Source organism: Equus quagga, chromosome 7 (assembly GCF_021613505.1).
Source record: "Equus quagga isolate Etosha38 chromosome 7, UCLA_HA_Equagga_1.0, whole genome shotgun sequence".
Classification (NCBI taxonomy): domain Eukaryota; kingdom Metazoa; phylum Chordata; class Mammalia; order Perissodactyla; family Equidae; genus Equus; species Equus quagga.
Window position 1 is genome coordinate 2363614 of NC_060273.1, and position 26952 is coordinate 2390565.

The 26952-nt window shown below is 46.9% G+C and overlaps 1 protein-coding gene across 7 annotated transcripts in view; it reads left to right on the forward strand.

Annotated features, from left to right (window-relative positions):
• Positions 1–26952, forward strand: part of PDPK1 (3-phosphoinositide dependent protein kinase 1) — an 80076-nt gene that overhangs the window by 16470 nt on the left and 36654 nt on the right. For all 7 annotated transcript variants that reach the window (XM_046666230.1, XM_046666231.1, XM_046666226.1 and 4 more), the window contains 5 exons: positions 10398–10664; positions 14764–14806; positions 15029–15166; positions 19746–19890; positions 20783–20880. In XM_046666230.1, coding sequence (XP_046522186.1) covers positions 10398–10664; positions 14764–14806; positions 15029–15166; positions 19746–19890; positions 20783–20880 — 691 coding nt within the window. The remainder of the gene's footprint in view (positions 1–10397; positions 10665–14763; positions 14807–15028; positions 15167–19745; positions 19891–20782; positions 20881–26952) is intronic.

Genomic DNA, 26952 nt, shown 5'->3' on the forward strand with positions numbered 1-26952 from the left:
CTGGATGTCGATGGTGCCAGTTTTCCTGGCCAAGTTCAACTGAGAACAGCTGTCCCTCCTTGTTCTCAATAGAGATGTGCACATCTTCCACGTTTCTCAGCAACGATGCGGTTACAGAAGTTTATCCTGACAGTCACACAGGAGGTAGGAGAGAGAAGCACAGAAGGGCTCCTGTCCTGAGGGAGGAGGGAGTTGATAGGGTACAGTACTGAGAAGTGGGGGAGGGAGGGAGGGGCTGGGGCATGGCCTCTGGGAGGCTCCTGGCCGGAAAGGAGCAGCATTGACACACGTAGGCCTTGGCCGTGGGGAGCCACTGGTGTGCAACTTGTCAGTGCGAGGCAGGCCGCAGCTCCCAGCCTTCCCTTGGGCTTGGATTTGGGGTGTGTGCACGTGTGTAGGAAGGGCCAGTGATCATAGCTCTCACAGTGATGCGGAGCCTGTGGGACTGGGCAGAGGGCCATGTTCTTGAGAACTTCTCTTGTGACAAGCTCCATTTGATTGGGCAGGGATGGTGGGTGGGCACACCTAAGGTTCTGTTGCTTTAAATTTCTCCAGAGATTTAAATTTCAGAAGCTATTGAGTAACCAAAAGTATTTACTTACCGTAATTTTGGGTCACCAAGTGGGTGGCAAGCTGATTGGGCTGTGCTGGGAGGGAATGACTCACTTGCAGGTCCTCAGTCGCCTGGGCTCTCTGGGCTGTGCTGCCTCCTCAGGGCCCAGGGCTGGCCGGCTGGAAGAGGTGCCTGGGAGCCTGACAAGACCCCCCCCCACCCCAGGGCTGCTGGTCAGCAAGTGTCCTCCAGATTGTGGCAGATGGTCTCAGAGTGCTCTTTATGCAGCTTAATTACTGCCTCAAAATGTTTAAAAAATTAGCCCTTTAGAATAACAGCTATAGTACAGATAAACATTTGGACTTTTCACACTGGAAGAGGGCTCTTTTCTAAGACTTTTCATTTCACAACTGTTGCTTAAAAAATGCTTTAGAAGGGGACCAGCCCGGTGGCGCAGCGGTTAAGTTTTCACGTCCCACTTTGGTGGCCTGGAGTTCACTGGTTCGGATCCCGAGTGCGGACCTATGCACCGCTTGGCAAGCCATGCTGTAGCAGGCATCCCACATATAAAGCAGAGGAAGATGGGCACAAATGTTAGCTCAGGGCCAGTCTTCCTCAGCAAAAAGAGGAGGCTTGGCGGCAGATGTTAGCTCAGGGCTAATATTTCTCCAAAAAAAAAAAAAAAAGCTTTACAAGGTAATATTGCAACCATCATTTTCTTTAAGTATAGAAATAAAATTATTCATTAAAACATACCCATGCCAGCTAGTTATGACTGCAGGAAGAGAAAGCACGAACACTGAGTTGACCCTCTAAGTGTCTCTCCGTCAGGGAGGGGCCCTGAGATCTGGTCTTGTGCTGAGGTGTTTGACTGGCATGCTGTGGCCGCGGCAGGAAGGAGATTGCAGAATTCCATGAAGGAGGAGGGAAGCTGCCCGTGACAGGTCCTTGTGCCGTAGTGCCCATAACGCTGGAGCAGAGGAGAGACTACTGGGACATTTCAGAACAACAGTGGTCGGGTGACCAGCATCTCGGAGACCAGGACTGATGTGGGGCAGTACAGCTGTGGTTAGGCTGGCATCAGACTCCAGTTCAGAAGGCGCCTGGGCCCTTGTGGGCAGCCCCGTTGATAGGTTCCCACCCTTATGTTTTGAGGTGCCCAGAGGGTGCCAGAAGTGACCTCAGGAAGGGTATTTCAGGGGCACTTGGTTCCCTGCCTGGCACCCAGGGGTTCTTTCTGGAGGTGGCCTGTACCATGGGCCACGCTGGAGGGTGGTGAGTCTAGAGTTACTCGTGCTTCGGAGCCTTTGCACTGGCCAGTCCTCTGCTGGGAAGGCTCTGTGCAGATGTCTTTAGGCCTTTCCCTCCCTCCTCTGGTCTTTGCTCAGATGTCCCCTTCCCAGTAAGGGCGTCTCTGTTTTGATTTGCACCACCCCTGTCCACACACTCCTGTCTTGCTGTCCCGCTGTGTTTCTCTCATAGTGATTACCACTATCTGACACACTGTAGATTTTACCTTGTTTTTTGCGGGGAGGGGGTCTGTCTGCCCTACTAGAATGTGGGCTTCTTGGGGGCACAGGCTTGATTTTGTTCTTTGTTGTATCTCCAGTGCCCAGAACAGTGCATGGCAGAGAGTTAAGTGCTCAGCAAACATTTGCTGATGGAGTAGATAGAGCACTGTGGTCTTGAGGGAACCATATTTGCCTTAAATCATTAAAGCTGCTGGGAGGTGCTGGTGGAGGGCCTGCTCTTTCACATAAAGCATGTGATAGAAAAGCAGGGGTGTGTGTGTGTGTGTGTGAGTGATATCATCTGTTATTGCCATTTCAAAAATCCAGTTCTTTCTACACTTCACTTGGATGTTGATTTCAGAATGACTGTTTTTTCTTTCTAACTCATGAGTCATGAAGGCTGCTGTGTTTTGAATCAGAAACGTTAGGGGAAAGTGGAACTTTAAAATGTGTGATGCGTGATTAGCCATTGTTACATTTCACTTTCTGTACCTGACTATTTCCCTCCCTGCCATCGCAGTGCCATCTAAGCCGCCGTCACCCTCCCCTGGACAGTGCTGCAACCCTCCAACCCCTCTGCCTGAGGCTGCTCTGCTTGAGAGCACTCTTTCTGAGCCCCACAGCAGCCAGGGGTCTGCTCTGCACCCTCATTCGTAGGGGTGACAGAGCAGATGGCACTCAGCCATCTCTACCATGGCCACTCTCACAGCTTTAACCAGCTAGTTCTGTAAATGACATTGGGCCTGTTGCCCTATTAGGATGTAGCTTCCCAGGGATAGGAAGCGCAGCTGCCTATGGCCGTGTCTCTGGACCATGCTAGCACATTGGCCATGTTTGTTGAGTAATTGGGTTAATAATGTGGCTACTTTACTTCCTTTAAGAAACTGTGTTGAGCAAAATGAGTGTATATATTTTTATGAAATAACAGAAAAACCATGGCTTTGGAGAGTAAGGGATACTTAACAGAAGTTACTGCATGGCCCGGGTTGTCTGCTTTGGGTGAGTTAAAGGTCTCGGAGCTCCCCCTGACCCTCCCAGAACTCTGGACACGGAGGTGCAGGATGTGCTATAAGGTGGGGCAAACACACTGTGCCTACTGGGCAGGGCTGGACCAGAGGGCTAGGTGAAGGGGCCGGAGAGGTTCCTGGTGGTGAAGCGTGGAGTCCTGGCAATTTGAGGTGGAGGGGGATGGTGGTTGTGCACTGTAGGTGCTGCTGACTGGTGTGTGTGTAGACACTTGGCATCCTGTCCCTGCTCCCTCTCAGCCTGGCCTCAGGACCACCTCACCACCCTCCTGCATCTCCGGACCACGCACCCTGTTTCTCTCCTGAATGTGGCCAAGCCTTCTACTTTAATGCTCACCAAACCAAAGCAGGCACGGCTCATTCAGGCTCCAGAGCATTCTGTACCTGTCCAGAGCCTGCTGACGGTTTCAGCCAGTTGCCAACAACAAAGTAAGGTGACTGACTCGTTTATGTTAATTTATACTAAGTTGGTGTGTCTCTCTTAAAGGAGAGGCTCATTGATGCCTTTGAACCTCTGATTGGAATTGTGCTTTCTGACTCAGTGAACTTGGCAGGCATCTTGTAAAGGTCAGAGTTAGCATTAGCATTAATGTTTACAGGTGGGAAAAACCTGGGCTCAAACTTTTATCTTGTGACAGGCTCTGCAAAGTATACAGAAGACACTGTTTCTCTACCACAGATTTCAATCCCAGACCGCCCACAGGGTACAATGCTAGGAATCCATGCATGGGGTTGTCTTAAGTCTTAATGCTCTTTACCTGAAGTCTGGGTGGGGGAGCTCCTTCTGAGAGAGGTGATTCCCCTGAGGGAACAGCCGTTCCAGGACAGGCCATGAGGCTGCAGGTCACTGTGCTCCTCACATGCCAGTTTTCTGGCTAGATGTGTTCTTATTCTGCAGTGACTTGTTTTACCCTGGAAGAAATAGAGTGTTATTCACGGCAGTCAAAGCAGGCTCCTAGCTGTGTTTTTCATTCCTGCTCTGAGTTGAGAGTTTGCGTCGTTAGTAGAAAAAAAAATTCTCAAATCAGAGAAATTGTTGGGTATAATCTTACAGCAAGTGAAATGTCAAAGGCTGGCATTTGGAAACAGCATTGTCAAGCAGAGTTCCAGCCAAAACCTGTGTGTTAGCCAGCTGAGTCGGGAGTCCAGAAGAAACTGAAAAAGAAAGTGAGGGCCTATACCCCGGCAGTTTCCTTGGTTCACCAGCCTGCGGCTGCTGTTGAACTGGTTGACTGCCTGTCTGTGAGCAGGGGCCTGCGCGGAGACATTCTGGTTCATGCATCTTTGCTGAGTTGGTGTTCTTACCCTCTTGGGAGTTGCATGTGGGTCTTGCTGCTGAGGGAGTTGGGTGTCACTTCACTCCCATTGAAGGTGTGCCCATTCCCTCCTCTCAGCCTCCTCCAGCTCCTGCAGCCACTCGCCCCGCTTCCCTGCACTTCCATTCGGCTCTTGGGGGGCCTTGAGTACATTCAGTGGTGTGCTTTCTTCTCTTCCAGTCTAATATTTCTCGATGTAAAGTCACTCCCCTGGTTGGCAGTCTTACTGTGAAGCCTCATCAGTGCTGACATTTTATACTGTTTAGATCATGGAAGTAAGTTTCTTCTTGTTTCCCAAACACGGCATTAGGATTTTTTAACGTGCGTTTTTCAAACTGGGCACACCTACCTCTCTGCGGATCCCAGCTTCCTGTGCTTGTACTTCTTTCTCTCTACTGCTCTAAGGGGTGGCTGCAGGGCTGCGCTGCACACAGGGCCTGTCCTAGTGCTGAGTGCTGTGAGGGCAGTCCCTGAACACTTGTTGGGGTCCTCCCTGGGGATGGGAGGGTAGAATCTACCAAGTTGGAGGACGATCATCAACCCGGAACTGTTGATGCTCAGGCCTGATTTGTCTTTGTTTTGGGGGTTGTCTTGTTCATTGTGAGATGTTTACAGCATCCCTGCCCCTACTCACTAGATGCTAGTAACACTTTCTCCCTTCCCCAGTTATGGAAACCAAAAATGTCTCCACACATTGCCGAGGGTCCCTGGGGGGCAGAAAGGCCCCAGTTGAGAACCACTTGGATAAGAATATGTGCCGGGGCCCACCCGAAGCTTCTTAAGACTGGGAGCTCAGGGTGATGGGCGACCTCCTAATGGCCTGTGCTTTAGAGTGGGCCTGGCAGCTCCCAGGACAAGCCCCACATTGGGGCAGCCATGGAACTGAGCCTGTTGCCTGTTCTCACGCTCACTACTCATGGACGGGATACATGCGCTCACTTGGGGAAGGAGCTTTGGTAGTACATCTGGGCCGACCAGGGGTTTTTAGGGCTGGGCTGCTGCAGCATCAGACTTGGAGTCCTCTGCATCCAAATGTGTTGACACGGAGTGGCACATGTGACTTACATTCTTCAGGGAAAATGCAGTGCTATCTTGGTGCCTGTTTTCTGCCTGAATCGTGTCTCAGTCACTCTCTGCCATCCCCAGCAAACAACACCAGTAACAGCAAAACACATACACTTCCTGTCCTTCAGATTCTCAGTTCTTGTGGCACTCCCGTCTCCCCTCACACCTGCTCAGGTGACCTGGGCATTTTCTGTAGCGCTTACCATCGTCATGTGTGGATGGATGTCTGAGCGGAAGTGAGCAGGTTTTATCCAGCATGATGCTCCACTTCCTCCCTCGTCATTGCCAGGCCAGGTGCTCCTCGGCGTCACGGGGTCTGTTGGGTCAGGTCCACCTGTGTCAAGACAACCTTTTGGTTCCCAGTGTGCGTCATGGTTTGGCTGGCACCCACTGTGGAGCCTGGGAATGGGCAGAGGATTGTGCTGAGAGTTGCCCATCTAGTTGGTGCCTATGCTCAGTATTGGGCTAGCCGAGGTCAGATTGCAAACCCACTTTTTCTAAGGGGCAGTGCTTGCATTTGAGGATCTGCTCTCAAGACCTTTTCTATAACCATAGAAACCACTTTGCTAGAAAGAAAAGAAAGGTCTAAGAAACACACATGCTTGTAAACCAGTCTCATCAGATTTACCTTCTGCTTGCCCTTCTTGGGGTTGGCCTGCCACATGGAGCAGAGGCTTATACAGCACTGCGGGGACTGCCCAGGCTCCTGCCTGTTCTTGCTATCTGCTGCCTCCCTTCTCCACCTCCATGCTCATCATGTTTGGGTCACAGGATGTTCCGTCTAGATTTGTTTTTGACTGTTATGCATTTTGCGTATCTCAAGGTGAGTGTCTCTGTTAGCTTAGCTCTTGTGGTGGCTGAGCTGTCACCTGCTGCACACCATTGGTTTCTGTGTGCCCACCTTCCCTATTGAAATGGAGAAAGAAATTTTTGTCTGTCCTTTAAGAACAAACATACATAACACAAGAAACAGAGCTTCGTATGGTCATACTCTTTTTAGTTATTCAACTTAATTATAAAATTAAGTGTCAATTATATTCAACCTGTTTTTATGTTACAATATTGATATGCTTTTTATCACCTGTGTGTATTGTTACAGACTCATGATTTTCTCAGTTTTAGCTTATTTGGGTTAGCTGTACTTGTTGATATCTTTTTAGTATTTTTAGGGTTACAACTTGGCCAGTGACAGCCCCTACAGGTCGGCTTCCCTGCCCTTTTGTGCTACCACAGACACCTGTGAAGGCCTCCTCCTTTTCAGACATAGCAAGGGATTCCTGGACCATATTGTCTTTTTTCTGTTCCAAGACATGGAATCAAGTGCTCCCCTGGGTTCTTTTAATGGAGAGTCCAATTAGAAACAAATCTGAGTGCTCTGAGTTCATTTCGTGTTGTTCTACAACAGTCTGGTGGTGGGTAGGCTAATGATGTCACTGCTAGAACACTTCAAGGTCAGAGCTGGAAAAGAGACTTTTTTTTATGGCTGTGGGTACAACTTTTATGTATTTCCAATTTAACTTTGACACTGTCTGTTCCTTTCTTAATGCCCACCTAAATTTTTAACTGTGTTTCTACCCACTTCTTTTTAGTATTTCTTTGTGTCTCGTTGACAGTGGTTCTGTCATTGCTTTGTTGACAAGTTACCAAATTGCTTTCCAAAAACATTTTTAAAGATTTTTTTTTCCCTTTTTCTCCCCAAAGCCCCCTAGTACATAGTTGTATATTTTAGTTGTGGGTCCTTCTAGTTGTGGCATGTGGGACGCCGCCCCATCGGGGCTCGATGAGCAGCGCCATGTCCGCGCCCAGGACTCGAACCAACGAAACACTGGGCCGTCTGCAGCAGAGTGCGCAAACTTAACCACTTGGCCACGGGGCCAGCCCCCTAAAAACATTTTAAAAGCAACACGGTGCTAGCCACAGTTGTATGAGTATACTTGCTTTATCATAGCCTTGCCAGCATTGGATGTCTCTGTGTATTGAAAACATATTTAATCATTCTTTCTATTAATTTATCCCCAGCCTCTCCCCATAATTAAAAATGTACAGTGCTATCTCTGGTTGCTTTAACTTGTCTTTGAATATTATGCACATTTTCGTCTCTTGGTTGCTTGAGTTTTTTTGGTGCTTACCCTTTGTTTCTTCATTAAAAGTCGATTTATAGATTTGAATGAGTTCTTATATAGAAACTAAGGCAGTCATGTGTGATGTAACTTTTTTTAATAACAGCTTATTGGGATATAATATACCCTACAATTTACCCATTTAAAGTGTATAATAGTTCGGTGGTGTTTAGTATATTCACAAGGTTGTACAAACGTCACCATCATCCAGTTCCAGAACATCCTCATCATTCCACAAAAAAACCCCAGATCCATTAGCAGTCACTCACCATTCTCTCCCTCCCCCAGCCCCTGATAACCACTAATCTACTTTCTGTCTCTATAGATTTGCTTATTCTGGACATTTCACATAAATGGAATCATAAAATCTGTGGCCTTTTGCGTCTGGCCTCTTTCACTTAGCATGTTTTCCATGTTCATCCGTGTCATAGCATGTGCCAGTGTCTTCTTTTTATAGCTGAATAATATTTCATTTTATGGCTAGACTATGTTTTGTTATCCGTTTATCCACTGATGGACATTTGGGTTGTTTTCCCCTTTTGGCTATTATGAATAATGCTGCTCTGAACATTCTTGTACAAGTTTTTTTTTTTTATTTTTTTTAATTTTTTTTAAAGATTTTATTTTTTCCTTTTTCTCCTCAAAGCCCCCCGGTACATAGCTGTACATTCTTCGTTGTGTGTCCATCTAGTTCTGGCATGTGGGACGCTGCCTCAGCGTGGCTTGATGAGCAGTGTCATGTCCACGCCCAAGATTCGAACCAACAAAACACTGGGCCGCCTGCAGCGGAGTGCGCGAACTTAACCGCTCGGCCACGGGGCCAGCCCCTCTTGTACAAGTTTTGTGTGGACATAGTGTTTTGTTTCTTCTGGGTATACACCTAGGAGTGGAATTGCTGGGTTATATGGTACTCATTTCCTTTTGAGGAACTGTCGGACTGTTTGCCAGAGAGACTGCACCATTTTACATTCCCAGCAGCAGTGTATGAGGGTTCCAATTTCTCTGCATCCCCATCAACTCTTGTTATTATCTGTCTTTTTGAATTTAGACATCCTAGTGGATATGAAGTGGGATCTCATTGTGGGTTTGATTTGCTTTTCTGTATCGACTAATGATATTGAGCATCTTTTAATGTGCTTATTGGCCATTTGCATATTTTTTTGGAGAAATATTTATTCAGCTCGGTTACCTGTTTTTTAATTGTGTGTGGGTTTTTCTTTTTTTTTGAGTTGGAAGAGTTCTTTAGTCTGGATACAAAGTCCCTTATCAGATAGGATTTACAGATACTTTCTCCCACTCTGGTGGTTGTCTTTTCATTTTCTTGCTGGTGCTTTTGAAGCACAAAAGTTTTTAGTTTTGATTAAGTCCCTTTGATCTGTTTTTTGTTGCTTGGGCTTTTGGTTTCGTATCTAAGAAACCATTGCCAAGGTGATGAAGATTTACTCCTATATTTTCTTCTAAGAATTGCATAGTTTTCTTACATGTAAATCTTTGATCCATTTAAGTTAAATTTTGTATATTGTGTAGGAAAGGCATCCAACTTCATCCTTTTGCATGTGGGTATCTAGTCCCAGCACCATTTGTTGAAAAGACTGTTCTTTCCCATTGAAGAGTCTTGGCACACTTGTCAAAAATCAATTGGCCATAGATGTATGGGTTTATTTCTGGACTCTTTCATTCATTTATGTGTCTCTCCTTATGCCAGTGGCACACTGTCTTGATTACTGTAGCTTTGTAGTATAAGTTTTGAAATCTAGAAGTGTGAGTCCTCCAACTTTGTTCTTTTTTGAGATTGTTTTGGCTGTTCTGGATCTCTTGAATTTCAGGATCAGCTTGTCAGTTTCTTTGAAGAAGCCCCCTGGGATTTTAATAGGGATCACATTTTATAATTTCTAAAATTTGTTAAATTTGTGAATTTATTTAAATAAAAAAAAGCATGTAGGGGCTGGCCCCGTGGCCGAGTGGTTAAGTTCGTGCGCTCCGCTGCAGGCGGCCCAGTGTTTCGTTGGTTCGAATCCTGGGCGCGGACATGGCACTGCTCATCAGGCCACGCTGAGGCAGCATCCCACATGCCACAACTAGAAGGACCCACAACGAAGAATATACAAGTATGTACTGGGGGGCTTTGGGGAGAAAAAGGAAAAAAAAAATAAAATCTTTAAAAAAAAAAAAGCATGTAATGCTTTAATTGGCTTAGAGGTAACTTTGGTGTGTAGTGAGCAGTTTGACTCTAAACCAGTTATCTTCCAAATTGTTAACCAATTATTCCACTGTAGTCTTTTCGAGAAGCTTATTTTTTATCAGCTATAACTTTTATGTGTAGTTGGCAATTCTTGGACTCTTCTTTCCATTAGAATTCTCTGTAGTTGGGGTGCCGTAATTGAATGCCTTCCGTGTGTCCAGCCTTAATCAGGGTGTGCGAGCAGGGCGAGGGGGTCTGGGATGGGAGACACTTTGGTCACAGGGTTTGGATCGGATTGGCTGTGGATGACATTTAGGCGGGGCAGTGATGGGAAGGCCAACTGGCCAATCATGGGGGTGGGTTGGAGACTTCATGCAGTGCTGAGGGAGGAAAGCGAGGGCAGATAGGTGCTACGTTGGGTTGGTGGGCATGCAGGACAGGCCGGGCTGGGATGTGAGCAGGGAAGGGACTTGGGAGAGGAGAGCAGTGGCCTGAACCACGTGGCAGAGTGTCAGATGGCATGCCCTATACTTGATGTTTGTGTTTCAACAATGTCAACACTTCAGTTCATGCATTTGGGGAAATCTGCTTTGAGTCTTACCTCTTTTTTCTCTGTGTCCACTAGTATGATACCGTTCCTATTCAGTCCAGCGTGGTGTTATGTTCCTGCCCATCCCCATCAATGGTGAGGACCCAGACTGAATCCGGCACGGCCCCTGGCGTTCCTGGCGGTGGTACCAGGCAGGGCCCCACCATGGACAGCACCACAGCTGAGTCCAGGCCGAGTGCCAACTCCTTGCAACATGCTGCACAGCCACCACCACAGCCTCGGAAGAAACGGCCTGAAGACTTCAAATTCGGGAAAATTCTTGGTGAAGGCTCTTTTTCAACAGTGAGTACAGGCTACTCTTTGTCAAATGAGTATGTTTTCCCTCGGAAGGCTGACCTTCCTTGGTGGCTTGGAGCTGGGAGACCCAGATACCAGGGTGGTGTTCTTCCCTGTAGGAAGGTCTCAGGATTCTTGGCAGTTCCTCTCCTGTTGTGAGGGTGACTTGGGGCTGGCTACTACCAAGCAGGTCACATGGCTAAAATATCTAAGCCATGATTTTGTAGATGAAAGCTTTAAAAGGCATCTCTTGATCTTATTTTTTACTTAAAAAAAAATTTAGGGGCTGGCATGGTGGCGTAGTGGTTAAGTTCATGTGCTCCGCTTTGGTGGCCCAGGGTTTGCAGGTTCAGATCCCAGGTGTGGACTTGGCGCTCCTCGTCAGGCCATGCTGTGACAGCATCCCACGTAAAATGGAGGAAGATTGGCACAGATGTTAGCTCAGTGACAATCTTCTTCAAGCAAAAAGAGGAAGATTGGCAACAGATGTTAGCTCAGAGCTAATCTTCCTCACCAAAAAAAAAAAAAAAAAAATTTCAGTTAATTTTTATTCTAACCAGGTATCAACAAGTTACATTGCATGTCCTTGTGTCCCATTGGTAAGGCCCTGGGAAGCTTTTCTGTTCCTTGGATTGAAAGTTAGTATCAGGGCCGGCCTGGTGGTGCAGCGGTTAAGTTTGCACATTCCACTTCACGGCCTGGGGTTGGCTGGTTCTGATCCTGGGTGCGGACATGGCACTGCTTGGTGAGCCATGCTGTGGCAGGTGTCCCGCATATAAAGCAGAGGAAGATGAGCACGGATGATGGGCAAGGATGTTAGCTCAGGGCCAGTCTTCCTCAGCAAAAAGAGGAGGATTGGCAGCAGATGTTAGCTCAGGGCTAGTCTTCCTCAAAAAAAGAAAGTTAGTATCAGTATTAGTATCTCTTCAGAGGTTTTCGGAAACATTTAACGACCTTTATTATTTCTCTGTTACTTAAAAAAAATATATACAAAACAGTACACCCTTGATATTTGCTGGATTTGCAGCCCAAGACCCAAGCCCCTAGATTCTTGTGACCTCAGCTTCATAAACAGAAATATCACAGCACTGTCAAATCACACACAGGACAACTCTTTTTGCTACGTAAGTCTCACTTGTTTTGTAGTATTTTTCCTCTTAAAGCAAATAAATGAAGTTCAAAGCAGCTCTTAGCTGAGGTTAAAGCCCCCTGGCTGTGGCAGGGCCAGGAGCTTGCCATGGGCTCACGGGGAGGCCGGAGCACCTGCCCCAGCCAGGGAGCGCAGTTTGAATCTGCGCCTCTGTGAAGAGGCAGATCCCTGTGCTGTGGCCTCTGAGGTGGGCCCAGCGTGCGCTGTGGATGCCCGGGGTGGCCCTGCAGGCTCCTCATTCCGCAGGTGTCCTGAATAATAAGTCTTTCTTGCCTGGCCTTTGTGAAGAAACCTTGTGTGAAATTTGTTTTCCTTTTCTCTTTTTACATTTATGAAATATTTGAAAATACAAAGAATAACATGAAATATAGAGCTCACCCGTGTTCCCAACATCATTTTAATTCATGTTAACTTTTGCTCTCCTTACATTTTTTTTTAGATTTTTTTTTGGCAGTTTTTGTTTAAATTATGAAAGCTTTGTGCCCTCGTGATAAAAACCTTCAACTGTGAGGATAGTCCCCAGTAGGTCTGGTACTCACACACCCTTTCAGAAAGAAACTGTTTTGAAAAGAACCTTCCTTGGGTATTTTGCACAGTTACTTACTACAGTCCAGTAAAAGAAGAGTTCTCTGCTTGTCTCAGCTTTACGTCATTGGACATTTATCTGGACTGGAAAGTGAGGACTTATTTGTGAAATTCCCCCTGTCCCTGGGTTTCCACAGTGGGTAAAACTAGGCACCATCCATTCTGGGTGACATACTCGTGATGTTGAAAGGCCCCAAGAAAGCAGTAATTCTTGTCATCCCTGTGCCTTTTGAACCCCTGTCCCAGGGAGGTGCCTGGGAAAGCTGGAGGCTCCTCTCAGGTGCCATTTGGAGTCCTGCAGTCCTGAGTCTCAAATGATGTGTGCCGTCAGGTCTTTTTCAGCCTCCTGAAATAGAGACCACTTAAAATTAGATTTCCCGGGCAGGGCTGGTGGACAAGCGGCAGCTCGCAGGCTGGGCAGGATCTTCGCTTGGCAGAGCCTGGCGCTGAAGTGCAGGGAGGGTCAGCCTCCTGCTGTCCAGCAGCCTGCAGATGATCGAGACATCCAGATCAGCCCTGCTGTCGGCCCTGGGTGACGTGGAGGGATGTGTCATGCCTTGTTCTCTGGAAGAGGGACACTCCCTGCCCTGCCCCCATAAGGAAACTTCCATGTGAGATTCTCAATTCACGCAACAGAAAGATTACGTAAATGTCTCCTTCAGAAAGGGTTCCATTAAATATTAGTACTTTCTAACAACTTTTTCTTTTTTCTGCTTATGTAGCTAGTACATGCTCTTGTGAAGAATTGAACATTGCATAAGTACATAACCCAGAGAAGGGAAGTCCCTCCCCCATACTCCCCAGCGCCTGAGAACAGTGCACACAGTTACGTTCCTCCAGAAGGATCTTTCCACTTGAGTGCCTCTAATCTGACCTTGTTCTTAGTAACTGCAGGCTGTTTCACACTGTGCTCTTCCAGGATCACTTCTGATGAGTCTGGTGAAGAATTCTGTAACGGGATGTAACTCATAACCAGGGGCCGGATGAATCCGGCCTGTGGCCTCCTTAGGTCTTCCCAGCAGGTCTAGGGATTTCCCTGGAGTTGGGCAGGTTTTATCTGCTCTCTGGGCCTAAGGCCATCCCGCTGCAGGTGTCTTAAGAGAGGCATTTACACCAGCTGGCAGTGGTGGGGCCGCCCCAACTGCCAAACTGGGTTCATCAGCCATTTGGAAATTGGTGCTCAGGGTGTGCCCTGGGTTTGCTTGTGTAGAAAGGTCTTTTCCACATTGTGTGATGCCCCTTTGGCGCTCTGTCCCCAAAGTGGAGTTTCAGTACAAGACTCGGGGATGCAACAGAGAAGGTTGAGCTGGGAGTGTGACTGCGTCCTGTGAGGGAGGCACTCTTCCCAGGCCCAGTGACATTTAGTTTCCTGTGCCCTTGATAGCACGGTATCTGAGATGGCATCAAGTATGGTAAAAATTATTGGAAAAAGCCCAAATTCAGGATGGCTTTTTGGAATGAACATATACTGAAGACATATTCTTAAAGTTATTTTTTATTTATTTACTTATTTTTATTTTTCCTTTTTTCTCCCAAAGCCCCCCGGGTACATAGTTGTGTATTTTTAGTTGTGGGTCCTTCTAGTTGTGGCATGTGGGATGCCCCCTCACCATGGCTTGATGAGCAGTGCTGTGTCTGAGCCCAGGATTCAAACCGGCGAAACCCTGGGCCGCCGGAGCAGAGTGCGTGAACTTAACCACTCGGCCATGGGGCCGGCCCCTTAAAGTTCTCAGTACCTGCTTGTGGAGTTATTAGTTGCTGCTGCTTGTGGAGGTATTATTTGCTGCTTGTTACTACTGTTGTGAGGGTTATGCTAGTCTGAGATGTTCCTGAATGTACATTTCACTGCACCATGGGGATTCTTGGCAGCTAATAAGAGCCTTCTAAAGACGGTCGAGAGATATATGTGTTTGCTGTTAACCATTAGAACACATTAACTTGGTCATTGACATTCAGCTATATTTGTTAGCACAGGACCAAAAATATTTAAATGTAGGGGGCCGGCCCCGTGGCCAAGAGGTTAAGTTCGCGCGCTCCGCTGCAGGCGGCCCAGTGTTTCGTCTGTTCGAATCCTGGGCGTGGACATGGCACTGCTCGTCAAGCCACACTGAGGCGGTGTCCCACATGCCACAACTGGAAGGACCTACAACTAAAAAAAATACACAACTATGTACCGGGGGGCTTTGGGAGAAAAAAAGGAAAAGTAAAATCTTTAAAAAAAAATTTAAATGTAATTTCAAATATTTAAATGTTATTGCACAGTGGGGGTGGAGTAGCCTGTGTGGTTGGTTGTAGGATGATGTGAGACTCAATGCCCTGATTACACTGGGTATTTTTTCTCTTCTCTTTCCCCCTTTTCTTCCCAACTAGGTTGTCCTGGCCCGAGAACTGGCAACCTCAAGAGAATATGCTAGTAAGTACTAACTCCTGTGAGCTCTGTGTCTGGGGCGCAGGGACCCCTGGAGGTTTCTGTGCTGATTTCAGGGGATAGGACGCTGTTGGTCTTAGAGACCATGAAGCCAGTGGGTGTGTTTTGTGAAAAACTTTAATTTGTATCAGTTACCTTTATGAGTAGTATCTTTAGTATTTTCTTACCGTTTCCAATTGTAGTAACTCACTTCTCTCTTACCTTAAGTTAAAATTCTAGAGAAACGTCACATTATCAAAGAGAACAAGGTCCCGTATGTAACCAGAGAGAGAGACGTGATGTCGCGCCTGGATCACCCCTTCTTTGTTAAACTTTACTTCACGTTTCAGGATGATGAAAAGCTGTGTATCCTTTGACCAGTCAAGCCTTCTGAATCACACCAGTGAGCCTGTATCGTTTTGGAATCATGACCCCATTGTTTGTTTTCACAAGTAGCCCCTTCCCTGGAAAGGAAAAGGGTGGCAGATTCTGAATACAAAGGAATTCACATCACTTTGCTTTGGGAGCCTCTGGGATTGCTGACATTCACTGAAGTATGACAGTCACTTCTAGAGAGATTGGCACAAACATTTTTGAGGATTTTTTTATTGATAAGCGTTGTATCTAAAGGATTATTTTAACCTCACGGTTGCTAGACATCTGTTCAAAGGTATTCCCTCATTCCTCTAACCAGTGTCCTTGGCATATCTACCAGGTGTCAAGTCCTGTGCTCAAAGCAGGGAAGTGAGAGAAAAGAAGAATGACCTTGGGCATTAGGGGCACCTGGAAGGCTGGCACCTCTTTGCCTTCTTTGGCCCAGGGCTATGGGGTTTTGTTGGAAGGGACATCTTTACCCGGCTCAATCCCAGGTGAGAAGTCCAGGGAGTGACCCACAGGAACCAAAACCCTTTCTCCTTGTACCCAAGTCGCTGTCCTCCCAGTGGCAGGCACTTCCCGCAGCCCTCCGGCCTCCCTGCCTCCCCTGTCAATGGTACTACCCGAGAGTCTGCTCTCTGCCCATGGATCTCTGATTGCCCAGTGCCCCTTGCTCTCCATGGCTGTGCATACTACTTCTCCAGATGCTCCTCCAGCAGACATTACACCCCACTGACTCTTTGCTTTATTTGACGGCATCTCACACTCCCTGACTTCTTCTCTAACCCTGGGGCACTGAGTTTTTGCTCTTTTACTTTTGCTTAGGGATCAGGGAGGCAGGGCAGCATAGCAGTCAGAGAGGGTCACACTCTGTGTCGTCTAGCTTGTCTCTGGGCATGTCCAGCACACAGCCAGGTGGGCCAGCTTCTCCTTACTCACTGGCTCCTTTCCTGCACTTGTTCTTTGAAACCAGGACTTCCTCCACCCCAGTGTGCCCAGTGACTCTGTCCCTGATCCCAGCAGATGTTCTTGGCTTCTATTCAACTGAGCGAGGTCTCGCTGTCACATCAAGTTGGTTCAGAGCTTGTTCAGGTTTAAACCTCAGTCTTTGCATTTGTTGTTTTCTTCCTGCCTTCAGGTCTCTGGAACCCTTTCCCTCACCCCACCACCCTCAAAGCTGCTCCAGTGTCTGAGGGCTTGGCTTCCCCCTCCCACCTGAACCCCACTACCTCCTCGGACTTTCCCCTTCCCGCCTCCTCTTTCTTCTCTACATGCAGATTCTTCTGGATTCAAACTTTGCTGGATCTTGTTACTCCTTTAACACTGTTTTCTGGCTCCTTCGCCTGTCAGCTGAATTTGTTCTGTTTATTGAGAAGTCCTTGTTGAATGCCAGGTGCTGAGGATATGCTGGTCAATAAGGTGAAGGCTCTGCCCTCACAGAGCTCACATTTCCAGGGAGGAGTTAGATATGCACAGATGGTCCATGCCTGTGTGAAAGACCTTGAGGGACTAAGAGCAGTAAGGCCAGGTGAGGGAGCGCTGGAGCGTGCCGCTGCTTTAGCTCAGTGGTTTGAGGGGGCAACGTTGGTCAGAGACCTGGACGGAACGAGGGCAGGAGTGCGGAAGTACTTATGTGCGAGTGGAGCAAAAAGGCTGGCAGGGGCCAGCTCTTTAAGCCTTGGAGGCCTGACGAGAGTTTTGAATTTTCTTCTGAGTGTGGCAGGGAACCCAGGAGAGCCTCAAGCAGGGCAGCCACTCTCTGTGACTCTGTCTGCTGCTGCAGTGAAGGTTTTTGTTAGTGAATCGGGTGAGGCAAAATGGAGACAAGGTGGCTCCTGGGTGAGGGACCTCAGAGCCTGCGTGCACAGTGCTGCTGTATTTGAGCTGGAAGAAACTGGGGAGAGGCTGGGCTGGGGGTGGATGTTGCGTTGGCATTTGACGCATTCATTGGTGCTCGCTGCTCAAGGGCACGTGGACTGCTGGGTGGCTGCCAGCAGAGTCCTGTGAGGAGTCAGGGCGGTGAGCAAATTGGGAGTGTGTCAGCAGGCTGCCTGGCCATGGGGGCTGCTGAGCAGGGAGAGTCTGAGGCCTGAGCCTGGGTCACCCCCTCAGCAGAGATTTGTGTGCTGAAGGAACCCTCCAAGGAGGCTGGAGGGTGTTGCCAGTGAGTGGAGAGGACAGAGACCCGGGGGCCACAGGACCAGATGGTTTCTGTAGGGGGTGCTGGCAGCCCAGCCAGATGCTGCCCAGTCAAGTACATGGGGTCTGGGCCTGACCTGTGGGTGGGCCCTCTGCAAGTTGTTGATGTGGCAGTTTGGGCTTGGGGAGGAGGGTTCAAGAGAGCGAGGTGAGGAAGTGCAGACACTACACAGAGTGGACTCTTCCCAGTGCTTTCACTTTAAAGGGGAGCAGTAAAGTGGTCTAGTAGTCAAGGGCCTGTGGCTGGGAGAGGGGTTCCTTGTTGGTTTGTTTTAGGTGTTACAGGATCGTTCCTTTCCCCACCTCTCTGTTGTCACTGCTCATGTGGCAGCATCAGTGGCCTTCTGAGGACATTGAAGGGGCCTCTTCACATCTGTTCTGTGTCTCTGTCACCTCTGAGGCCACCTTGACCCCTTGCTCCTCGAGGTCTCTGGGACCCGTGTGACTCTGCTCCTCCTTGAGCCTGTGGAAGGCTGCCAGATTTTCTGGAGGCCCGGGCCTGGTCTTTCTGCAGGGCCTGTGGGACAGTGTCTTGGTTGGAAGGCTCTGACAGATGGCGCACACTTGACTTCTCCCAGGGTCACGAGTGGTGGGATCAGGCAGCTCAGTGTAGGTGAGTGAGCTTGCTGTCTAATTTCAGATGGGATTGGCCAGAGTAACGTATTGGAGGGGACTCTGGGTCTTTGTCTAACGCTGTTGTTTGCTCTTGATCTTTAACACAAATTCCAAAATCCGTGAAGCTTGTGAGGGCTCACTCTCCTCCAACAGGAGTGAGACCTGGGGATTTCTGCCCCACTCAGAATCGTAATTACGCTAAAGGGAGGATGGGGTGCATATTGGGGCTTTTCTTCTGGGAGAGTTTCCTTTTCTTTCTCTCAACACAATATATGCCACTGACGATTCTGAGCAGCGCTGAGCTCCTGCTTGGGGGTGGGTGGGTGGGAGTCTGCAAGCCGCTAGTAAAGAGGCCACGGACACCAGCCTTCCCTGTGGAGGGGGCAGAGCAGGGCGAGGTGGGAGCGCGCCTGGCCGAGGCCCTTTGCATTCCCTAGAAGGAAGGTTGGCTTTTTGTTTCAGGTTCCCATTGAACATTGTCTTAGTTGGAGTGGCCTGGGTGGCCGCGGTGGGGCTGGAGCGGGGGCAGGTTTGGGCAGCTTTTATTGTGGGTCACTTCCCTCCTTGGCTTGTCCTCACTGCTCTGCAGCTTCAGGCTCCTTCCTTGGTAGGAGATGGCAGTACCTTGTCAAACAGAAGCCAGAAGGAACACCCACCCTGAGCATAGGCCACCCCTTCCCACCCTCAGAGACGCTGCTCAGGGCAGGTGGAGACTCGGGTCATTGTGTCCCTGGTTACCAGGGAGCCATGAAGTACCTGTGGATTTCCATTAATAGGTGGAGATGTTTGGTGCTTCCAGGAAGAAGCAGTTATAGGGGACCCATTTATTGTTCCAGACTTTACGCTTCTTTGGAAAAGAGAAAATAGAAGTAAAATGTGACGCTGCAGTGCTCTTGGAGAGAAAGATGACTCTGTTCCTCAAGTCTCTCCCTAATGGGTTCCCAGTAAATAGATGGAATGGGGAAGTTAATAAAATGGCATTTCTCTTACAAAACTTGTCACTTTATACTTGGAAAGGAGTGTTCATTTGAGAAGTTTTTACATGAATTGTCTCTTAGCACAGCACGTGGAATGCAGTTGGTACTCAGTAAATGTTGTGTACGTGTTGTGGTCCAGGTTTGGAGGCTGTGTTATGATGGAGACCCCCTCCACCTGCTTTGCTGAAGCCTGTGAAGAGGCAGGCCCTGACCACTGTCTCTAGCAGCTTCCCTTCACTGAGCCCATGAGTGCCTTCTGGGGGCAGAGGGATCTAGACCGGGCATTCGGGCTGAGAGGCTTCTGTCATTGTGTTCTTGGTGAAAAACCCACCCTGGGGCCTGGCCCTGGAGCCGGGGCCTGGGATTCCTGCCAGACCCAGCAGCTGTGGGTCTGACCATGGCAGAGTCTGACTCGAAGAGAGGCAGCTGTCTTGGGCCACAGGTACCTTCAGTTTTCATTAATTAAAAACATTCCTATTGGGGGCCAGCCCTGTGGCCGAGTGGTTAAGTTTGCACGCTCCGCTTCGGCAGCCCAGGGTTTTGCTGGTTCGGATCCTGGGTGCGGACATGGCACCGCTCATTAAGCCATGTTGAGGCAGTGTCCCACATACCACAACCACAAGGACCTATAACTAAAATATACAACTATGTTCTTGGGGGATTTGGGGAGAAAAAGCAGAAGCAAAACAAAACAAAACAAAAAAACCATTCCTATTGGGCTGTTAAGGTCAGTTTGAAAAAACGACTTTTGCACTCTTCCTTAACTATGCGATATTTAGATTTTGGCCTTAGTTATGCCAAAAATGGAGAGCTACTTAAATACATTCGCAAAATCGGTTCGTTCGATGAGACGTGTACCCGATTTTACACGGCTGAGATGGTGTCTGCCCTGGAGTACTTGCACGGCAGGGGTGTCGTCCACAGGTACCGAGCGGCCTGGCGGGCTTTGCTCACAGCCTGGGCTCAGCTCGGCTTCATTTTGTGGAGGTGTGGGGACCATGTCACCTGACGCTGAGAGGCTCCTGGACCTTTAGATATCAGAGGAAGTTGGTCAGATGCCTTTTTTTGCCAGACTAGTAGCTCTTAGCCATCTTGACTGGGGCTTTTATTTAGTCATTTGTAGCTTTTGTGTGTACTTATTGCTCGTCTCATTTTCCATGACTTTCTGATGAAGTCAAATTGAAGCAGGTAAAATACACATAGTATACAATTTCATGTTTTAGCAGTTTTTCCAGTTTTATTGAGAAATAATCGACACACCTCACTGTATAGTAGTGAGGTGTACGGCGTGATGGGTTGATTTACATATATTGTGAGATGGTTACCACGGTAGGTTTAAAAGCTCTTATTTTATGGGTTAAAAATGATAGATTATGGGCCAGCCCCAGTGGCCTAGTGGTTAAGTTTAGCGTACTCTGCTTCAGTGGCCCGGGTTTGATTCCTGGGCGTGGATCTACACCGCTCTGTTAGTGGCCATGCTGTGCTGGCAGCCCACATACTAAAAAATAGAGAAGGATTGGCATGAATGTTAGCTCAGGGCAAATCTTTCTCAGTAAGGGGAAAAAAAATAGATTATCCATCAAAAAAAGTTTATTAGAGTGATGAATACAGTTATGAATTGATGTGATTTGAGTGTTCTCATTGTATGCAGTTGATACTTGTTCATTGTGAACTTCAGAATTGCATTTTTGTTCGTTAGTCTGTAAAGATTTTAAGTATTAATCAGTTCATTTTGTTTCCAGCAAAATTTAGAGTATGTAATGATGTTAGTGTTTTAAATACTTAATCTGAAATGTAAAAAAATCTCTTTTTGCAGGGACCTGAAACCAGAAAACATTTTGTTAAATGAAGATATGCACATCCAGATCACAGATTTTGGAACTGCAAAAGTATTATCTCCCGAGAGTAAACAAGGTGTGTGAGTGCTTTGTTTCCAGCAGATCCTGGCTCAGGCCTAAGATCAAAACCAGCTTCTCAGAAATGTGTTGGATGGCATTGTATTCATCCTTAATGACAGGTGTTGTAATACTTTGTTATTGTACAGTAGATTCCAGAGCTTTCACATGGGAGGCCCTGCCCTAGTGGACCTCTTACTGAGGGCCCTGGCACCGTGGGCCTGGTCTAGTTCATGGAGAGAAGGGGCTTCCTAGGCTGCCTGTGGTTGGTCTGCTTGGCCTTGAAGTGGGGGTGGGGGTGCCAGGTTGCCAGGAGCTCTCTGCATGTTGTTGTCACAGATCCTCAGGTCTGCGAGGCCCCTGCTCCCTAGTCATCTTCCTTGAAGATGCTGGGGTGCTACATTTGTTCCTGGTTCCCCATGCAGGGGTGTGGGCTTGTTTCAGTCAGTTCCCAGCTCTTCCTGTTGAATGGCGCTGCAGGTTGTAACTGGGGAGCACTGTCCCTGTATCCTAGTGCCCACCGACTGTTTGTCTGTCTCCTGTGTGCAGCTGCCTAGACACGCCCATTATAGTGAGGTTCTTTAGAATCACAGAATGAGTGGGAGCTGGTTTTTACCTGCTGGTCAAGTGCACGTTCATAATTGCAAACCCTCCTAATCACTGTTCCCCTAGGGTAATTCCTGTCGTTGAATTGTGTATTGTGACAGTTTTATCACCTGAGGAGGAGTTGCTGACAGTCCACTTGGGCCAGAAGAGTGCCCGGGGTGTCTTAGCTAGCTAGGGGGCGTCTCTGTGGGGTCTCACTGCCCTTCAGGTATTCATTGGATGGAAATCATAAACTCTGGGGGTATAAAGAATGGCAGTTTAATTTCTGAAAACTGTTTGCAAGTCTTGGGGTAGAGAGATGATAGAGTTCTTTATAGTGAGGTTTGGGGGAAGCTGAAGGCCACTGCGCGAGTTCATAAGTGACCTTGAAAATGAACCTTGGATCTTGGGACAAACGTGGCCATCAAAGCTACCCTGACCTTGCCGGGACCACCGTGCAGCACACGTGCCTCTCTGCCAGTGCTTATGGATACATGTGAGAGGACCTTGGTGAAAGCGCTGGAGGAAACAGATATGTTGGGTGTGAGTACAGGGTTTGCTGGCAGAAGAGATTCAGAGAGAAGCATCCACTTTGCTGCAACTGCTCTTGGATAGAAAAGGGGAACTATGAGCACAGTGCAGTGGTGGGGAGGAGCCTGGCTCTTCAGAAGAGCCCTCAAGCTCAGCTGAACGTGCCTTCTCTGCCTTGGGCTGGAACTGCGGTCCATTTAGCAACACCACATTGGGCAGCCACTGTCCTAATGCCTGGGTCCGCTGCACCTGGTTGTGCGCTGTCAGGGATTCACATCTGCACTGCTGAGAGGTGCCTGGCCGCGCATGGCTGGGCCGCCCTTCTGCACAGTGCCTTATCTTTCCTTTCCGGGTGTTTTTCCAGCCCCGTGTTTTCAAACTGAGGGTTCTTGGGAGGATTCCATCAGTTAGTGCCTTAACCTCTGTGCAAACACTCACAGGGTCACTAAGACTACGTCTTGGATTTGGGAACTTCTCTGAGAATCCTAAAGCTCCGCCCTTTTGGGGCTGAAGCAGAACATTCAGTCAAGTTTTTTGATTTGTTTCTCAACAAGGCTTAGTCCTGGCACCACTCGCTTGCCCTTTGTAGCCCCTCATCCCCCCCCAGGCTTTGAGGGTGGGCAGCCTCCCACCTGGAGATGCACAAAGCCCAGGGACAACTCCCGGCACTTGTGAGATGCCCTGAAATCTTGATGTATTTGATTCATTCCTATTCCATAGTAACATGTTATTGGCTGGGAACCACGTTTTTATGGACATGCTATAACCCACAACCGTAAGCATTGTCCCTGACAGAGGTGACCCAAACGGGAACTGCCTTGTCCCCGAATGTTCTTGTTATCTCATGTGCACCTTCCCGCTGAGACAGGCCACCGTCTGCCATGGGCCCCCAGTCAGCCTTGGGAGCTGTCCACCCCAGGGTCTCCTCTGTCTTTTTTTCCTTCATGTAGATTTCCTTCAGAATCTATTTGGCACAGGCCAGTCCTGTTGCCCTGTAGCCACTTAAAAAAATAGAAGAATTTAAATACATTGGTGTAATAGTGAAATAAATCTGCTTTTCTTTCTCTCTGGAAGCAGGCGGCTAAAAGTCCTTACGGTGTAAGCCGGGGAGGATTGCTTGTATATATAGATGAGTTGGCTTTTTCTTTTTTTTCCTTCTTAGAGGAAAAGGGGAAAACATGTATAATTATGTGAATGATTCATTTTAGTGACTTACTCTCATTTTCTGTTTGAAGTTGTTCAGAATCTTAGAATTTATTCCTGCATTAGCTTTTTTTTTTTTTTTTTTCAACTTTTATGCAGAGATAGTTTCCCCAAAACATCTTAAAGCTTCCAGGAGGAAAGTCATGGCGGGAGCAAGGCCAGGTTCCTCAGCTGTGCAGTGAGCATATTTCACCCTCCTCCTAGCAAGCGACAGGCTGTCTGTCCTCACAGACTTCTGTCCCAGTGGGTCGATCCTGGAAGGGGTGAGCCCGTATCTCTCTCTTACTGCTGTGTGTTGGGTTGGAGTGGCCCCTGTGTCTGTGAGGGACCGAGGTGGGAGACAATAGGGCAGCTGTTGAAGGCATGTGGGATTGACAAGGACTTTCTGTGCTGGCACAGAGGACTTGTGACTTCTAGCCTTGCCCAGGGGTCCCACAGATAGATCCAGGGGAGGGCAGCTTAATCACGTGGAGTAGCCCCTGTCTGTGGCTGTGTCCCTGGCCTTTGCCCTCTTTACAAGAGGCTTGGGGAGCTTGGGGTGCCCCAGAGGTTCAGACTTAGAGTTTGTGTCTGGAAACCTGTGTCCTGAGTTGTGCTGGCCTTTCTGGTGTGGAGGCTCCACTCACCAAATAGGAGGGGAGGGGTGGCAGATGGCTGGAGAGGGAATGGAGTGGGGAGGCTTCAGAAATCACTCTGTCACTCCAGCTGCACCTTTGCATGGCCCCTTTATAGATGGTCGTCATCCAGACCCTCTCCCAGTGTGCTGTGGATTTGAGACCCTCTCACAGCGCCTCTGTCTTACCACCATTCTAGCGCGGGCAGGACCCCCTCCCCCCCATGATAGAGTCAAGTCCCTATACTTAACACCATCAACACAACTCTTACCCATCAAGAAACGGTTTATTCTGATCCTTTCAATATTGGTACTTGTTTAGTCATAGCTATGATGCATAGAGTGTGTTGTTTTTGTTTTTTTTTAAACACAGAGTACCTGCTTTTTGTAAAAATTCAGACCATAAAAAATGTGACCTGATTCCCACCATCATCGATTTGTTTTCCCTGTAAATAATTTTAGTATTTATCATTAAAATATAAAGCTTCTTTTAAAAAATGTAACTATCATACCATACAATTTTTATACAAAAAAATTGAGAATAATTTCTTAATATGTCAATGTTTAGTCATTGTTAAATTTCTAATCATCATAATTCCACATCATAATTTTTTGGTTGTTTACTTGAATCAAGATTCAAATAAAGTTCCCATGTTGAACTTAGCTAATTTGTTTTAACCTATAGCTTCCCTTCCTTGTTTGTTTTATCTCTTGCTGTCTGTTAAAGAAACCGGGTCGTTTGTCTTATAGGGTTTCCCAGAGCTTGCTGATTGTGTCTCTGTGGAATCATGTAACTTGCTTCTCTCCTGTCTGTACCTTCTGTAGATTGGGAGTTCGATCTGGCTGCTTGATCCCATTCAGGTTGAATCCTCTCTCACCAAAGGCTGGTGATGATGTGTTCTTCATTAGGAAGGATATAAATCCAGTTCTCTCTCTGTGTAATGTCACCATCCTTTTATAGCCACAATGGCCTGGATCCATTTATTCATTGGGGAATGCAGATTGATGATAGTCTAAGTTTTTCATTGATGAGTGGGAATTCTTCTTTAAACAGAAACTTCCCCTCAGCAACTATTTGGTTAACTAGTGCTATCAATTATGAAGGAAAAACAGGATAATTGCTTGCTTTTTTTCCCCTTTATTTGCCACTTTTGAAAACCATGAATTGGTTCACCATCATCCTCCAATGATGACCAATGCATCAAAGACATTATTACCCCTACTTCACACTATACACAAAAGTTAACTTAGGTGTTAACTTGGATAGATCAGACATCTGAATGTAGAAGCTAAAATTATAATATTCTTGGAAGAAAGCATAGGAGTAAATCTTCATGATCTTGGGTTAAGCAGTGGCTTCTTATTATATACCAAAAGCACAAGCAACAGAAGAAAAAATAGATAAATCAGAGTATATCAAGTTTAAAACTTTTGTGCTGTGATACCATTAAGAAAGTGAAAAGACGGCCCACTGAATAGGAAAAAATATTTTCAAATCATATATCTGTTAAGGGACTTGTATTCAGAACATATAGAGAACTCATAACTAAAACAAAAAACAAGACCATTAAAAAATGGGCAAAGGGTCTGAATAGGTGTTTCTCCCAAGAAGATAAACAAATGGGAGAAACACATGAAAAGATGCTCAGCAGTCATTAGGGAAATGCAAATCAAAATCATAGTGAGATACCACTTCATACCTACTGGGATGTCTATGAACAAAAAGGCAGATGATAAGTTTTAGCAAGGATGTGGAGAAATTGAAACCCTGATAGTCTGCAAGTAGGAATGTCCAATGGTGCAATCACTTTGGTGTGACAGTTCCTTAAAAGGTTAAACGTAGTTGTCTTATAACTCAGCAATTCGATACTTCTAGGTATATATCCAAGAAAATTGAAAACATGTTCACATAAAAAGTTATACACGAATGTTCATAGCAGCTTTATTCATAATAGCCAAAAGGTAGAAACAACTCAAGTGTCCAACTGATAATGGATAAACAAAATGTGGTCCATCCATACAGTGGAATATTACTCAGCTTTACAAAGGAATAAAGTTCTGATACATACATGCTACAACATTGAAATCATTGTGCTAAGTGAAAGCCAGCTGGGATCTGGATGGCGATTGTGTTGACTCTTTAGATCAGCTTGGGAAGTATCACTGTCTTAACAGTATTAATTCTCCTGATCCTTCAGCATGGGATGTCTTTTTATTTCTTTAGATATTTTGTAATTTCTTCCAAAAATCTTTTGTAGTTTTCAGCATATAAGCTTGCACTTCTTTTGTTAAATTTATTACTAAGTATTTTATTTTATTTTTGAGGTTATTGTAAATGAAATTGTTTTCTGGACTTCATTTTCAGATTGTTCTTTGCAAGTGTATAGAAATACAGTTGATTTCCATATGCTGATTTTGTGTCCTGCAACCTGGCTGGACTTGTTCATTAGTTGTAATAGTTTTTTCGTGGATTCCTTAGCACTTTCTGTATACAAGATCCTGTCATCTGTGATTAAAGATAGTTTCACTTCTTCCTTTCTGATCTGGATGCCTTTTATTTCATTTTCTTGCCTAATTGCCTTGGCTAGAACCTCCAGTGCAATGTTGAATAGAAGTGGCCAGAGCTGGCATCTTTGTCTTGTTCCTTATCTTAAGGGGAAAGCTGCAAGTCTTTCATCATCAAATGTGATGTTTGTTGTGGCTTTTTTGTAGATGCCTTTGTCAGGTTGAGGAAGTTCCCTCCTATTCCTGGTTTGTCACATATTTTTATAGTGAAGGAGTGTTGAATTTTTGTTAGGTGCTTTTTTTGTATCTATTGAGATGATCATATGGTTTTTGTCCTTTATTCTAATGACATGATGCAATATATTGATTGATTTTATGTGTTGAACCATCCTTGCATTCCCATGATAAATCCCACTTGATCATGGTACATACTCCTTTTTATGTGTTGCTGTATTCAATTTGCTCATTTTCTGTCCAAGAGGTAAGCACATTTTGTTGAGTGTGTTTGCTGTAAAACACTAGCAGTCTGCACTTTTGTCTTTGAAGAGAATGTGGGTGTCCTCTGACCTCAGGAACACTTCTTCAGGTCCCTCCTTCCCCACTGGCACCCCAGAGTCTGACTTGCAGATGTATGGTGCCTAGAGTGGTCCACAG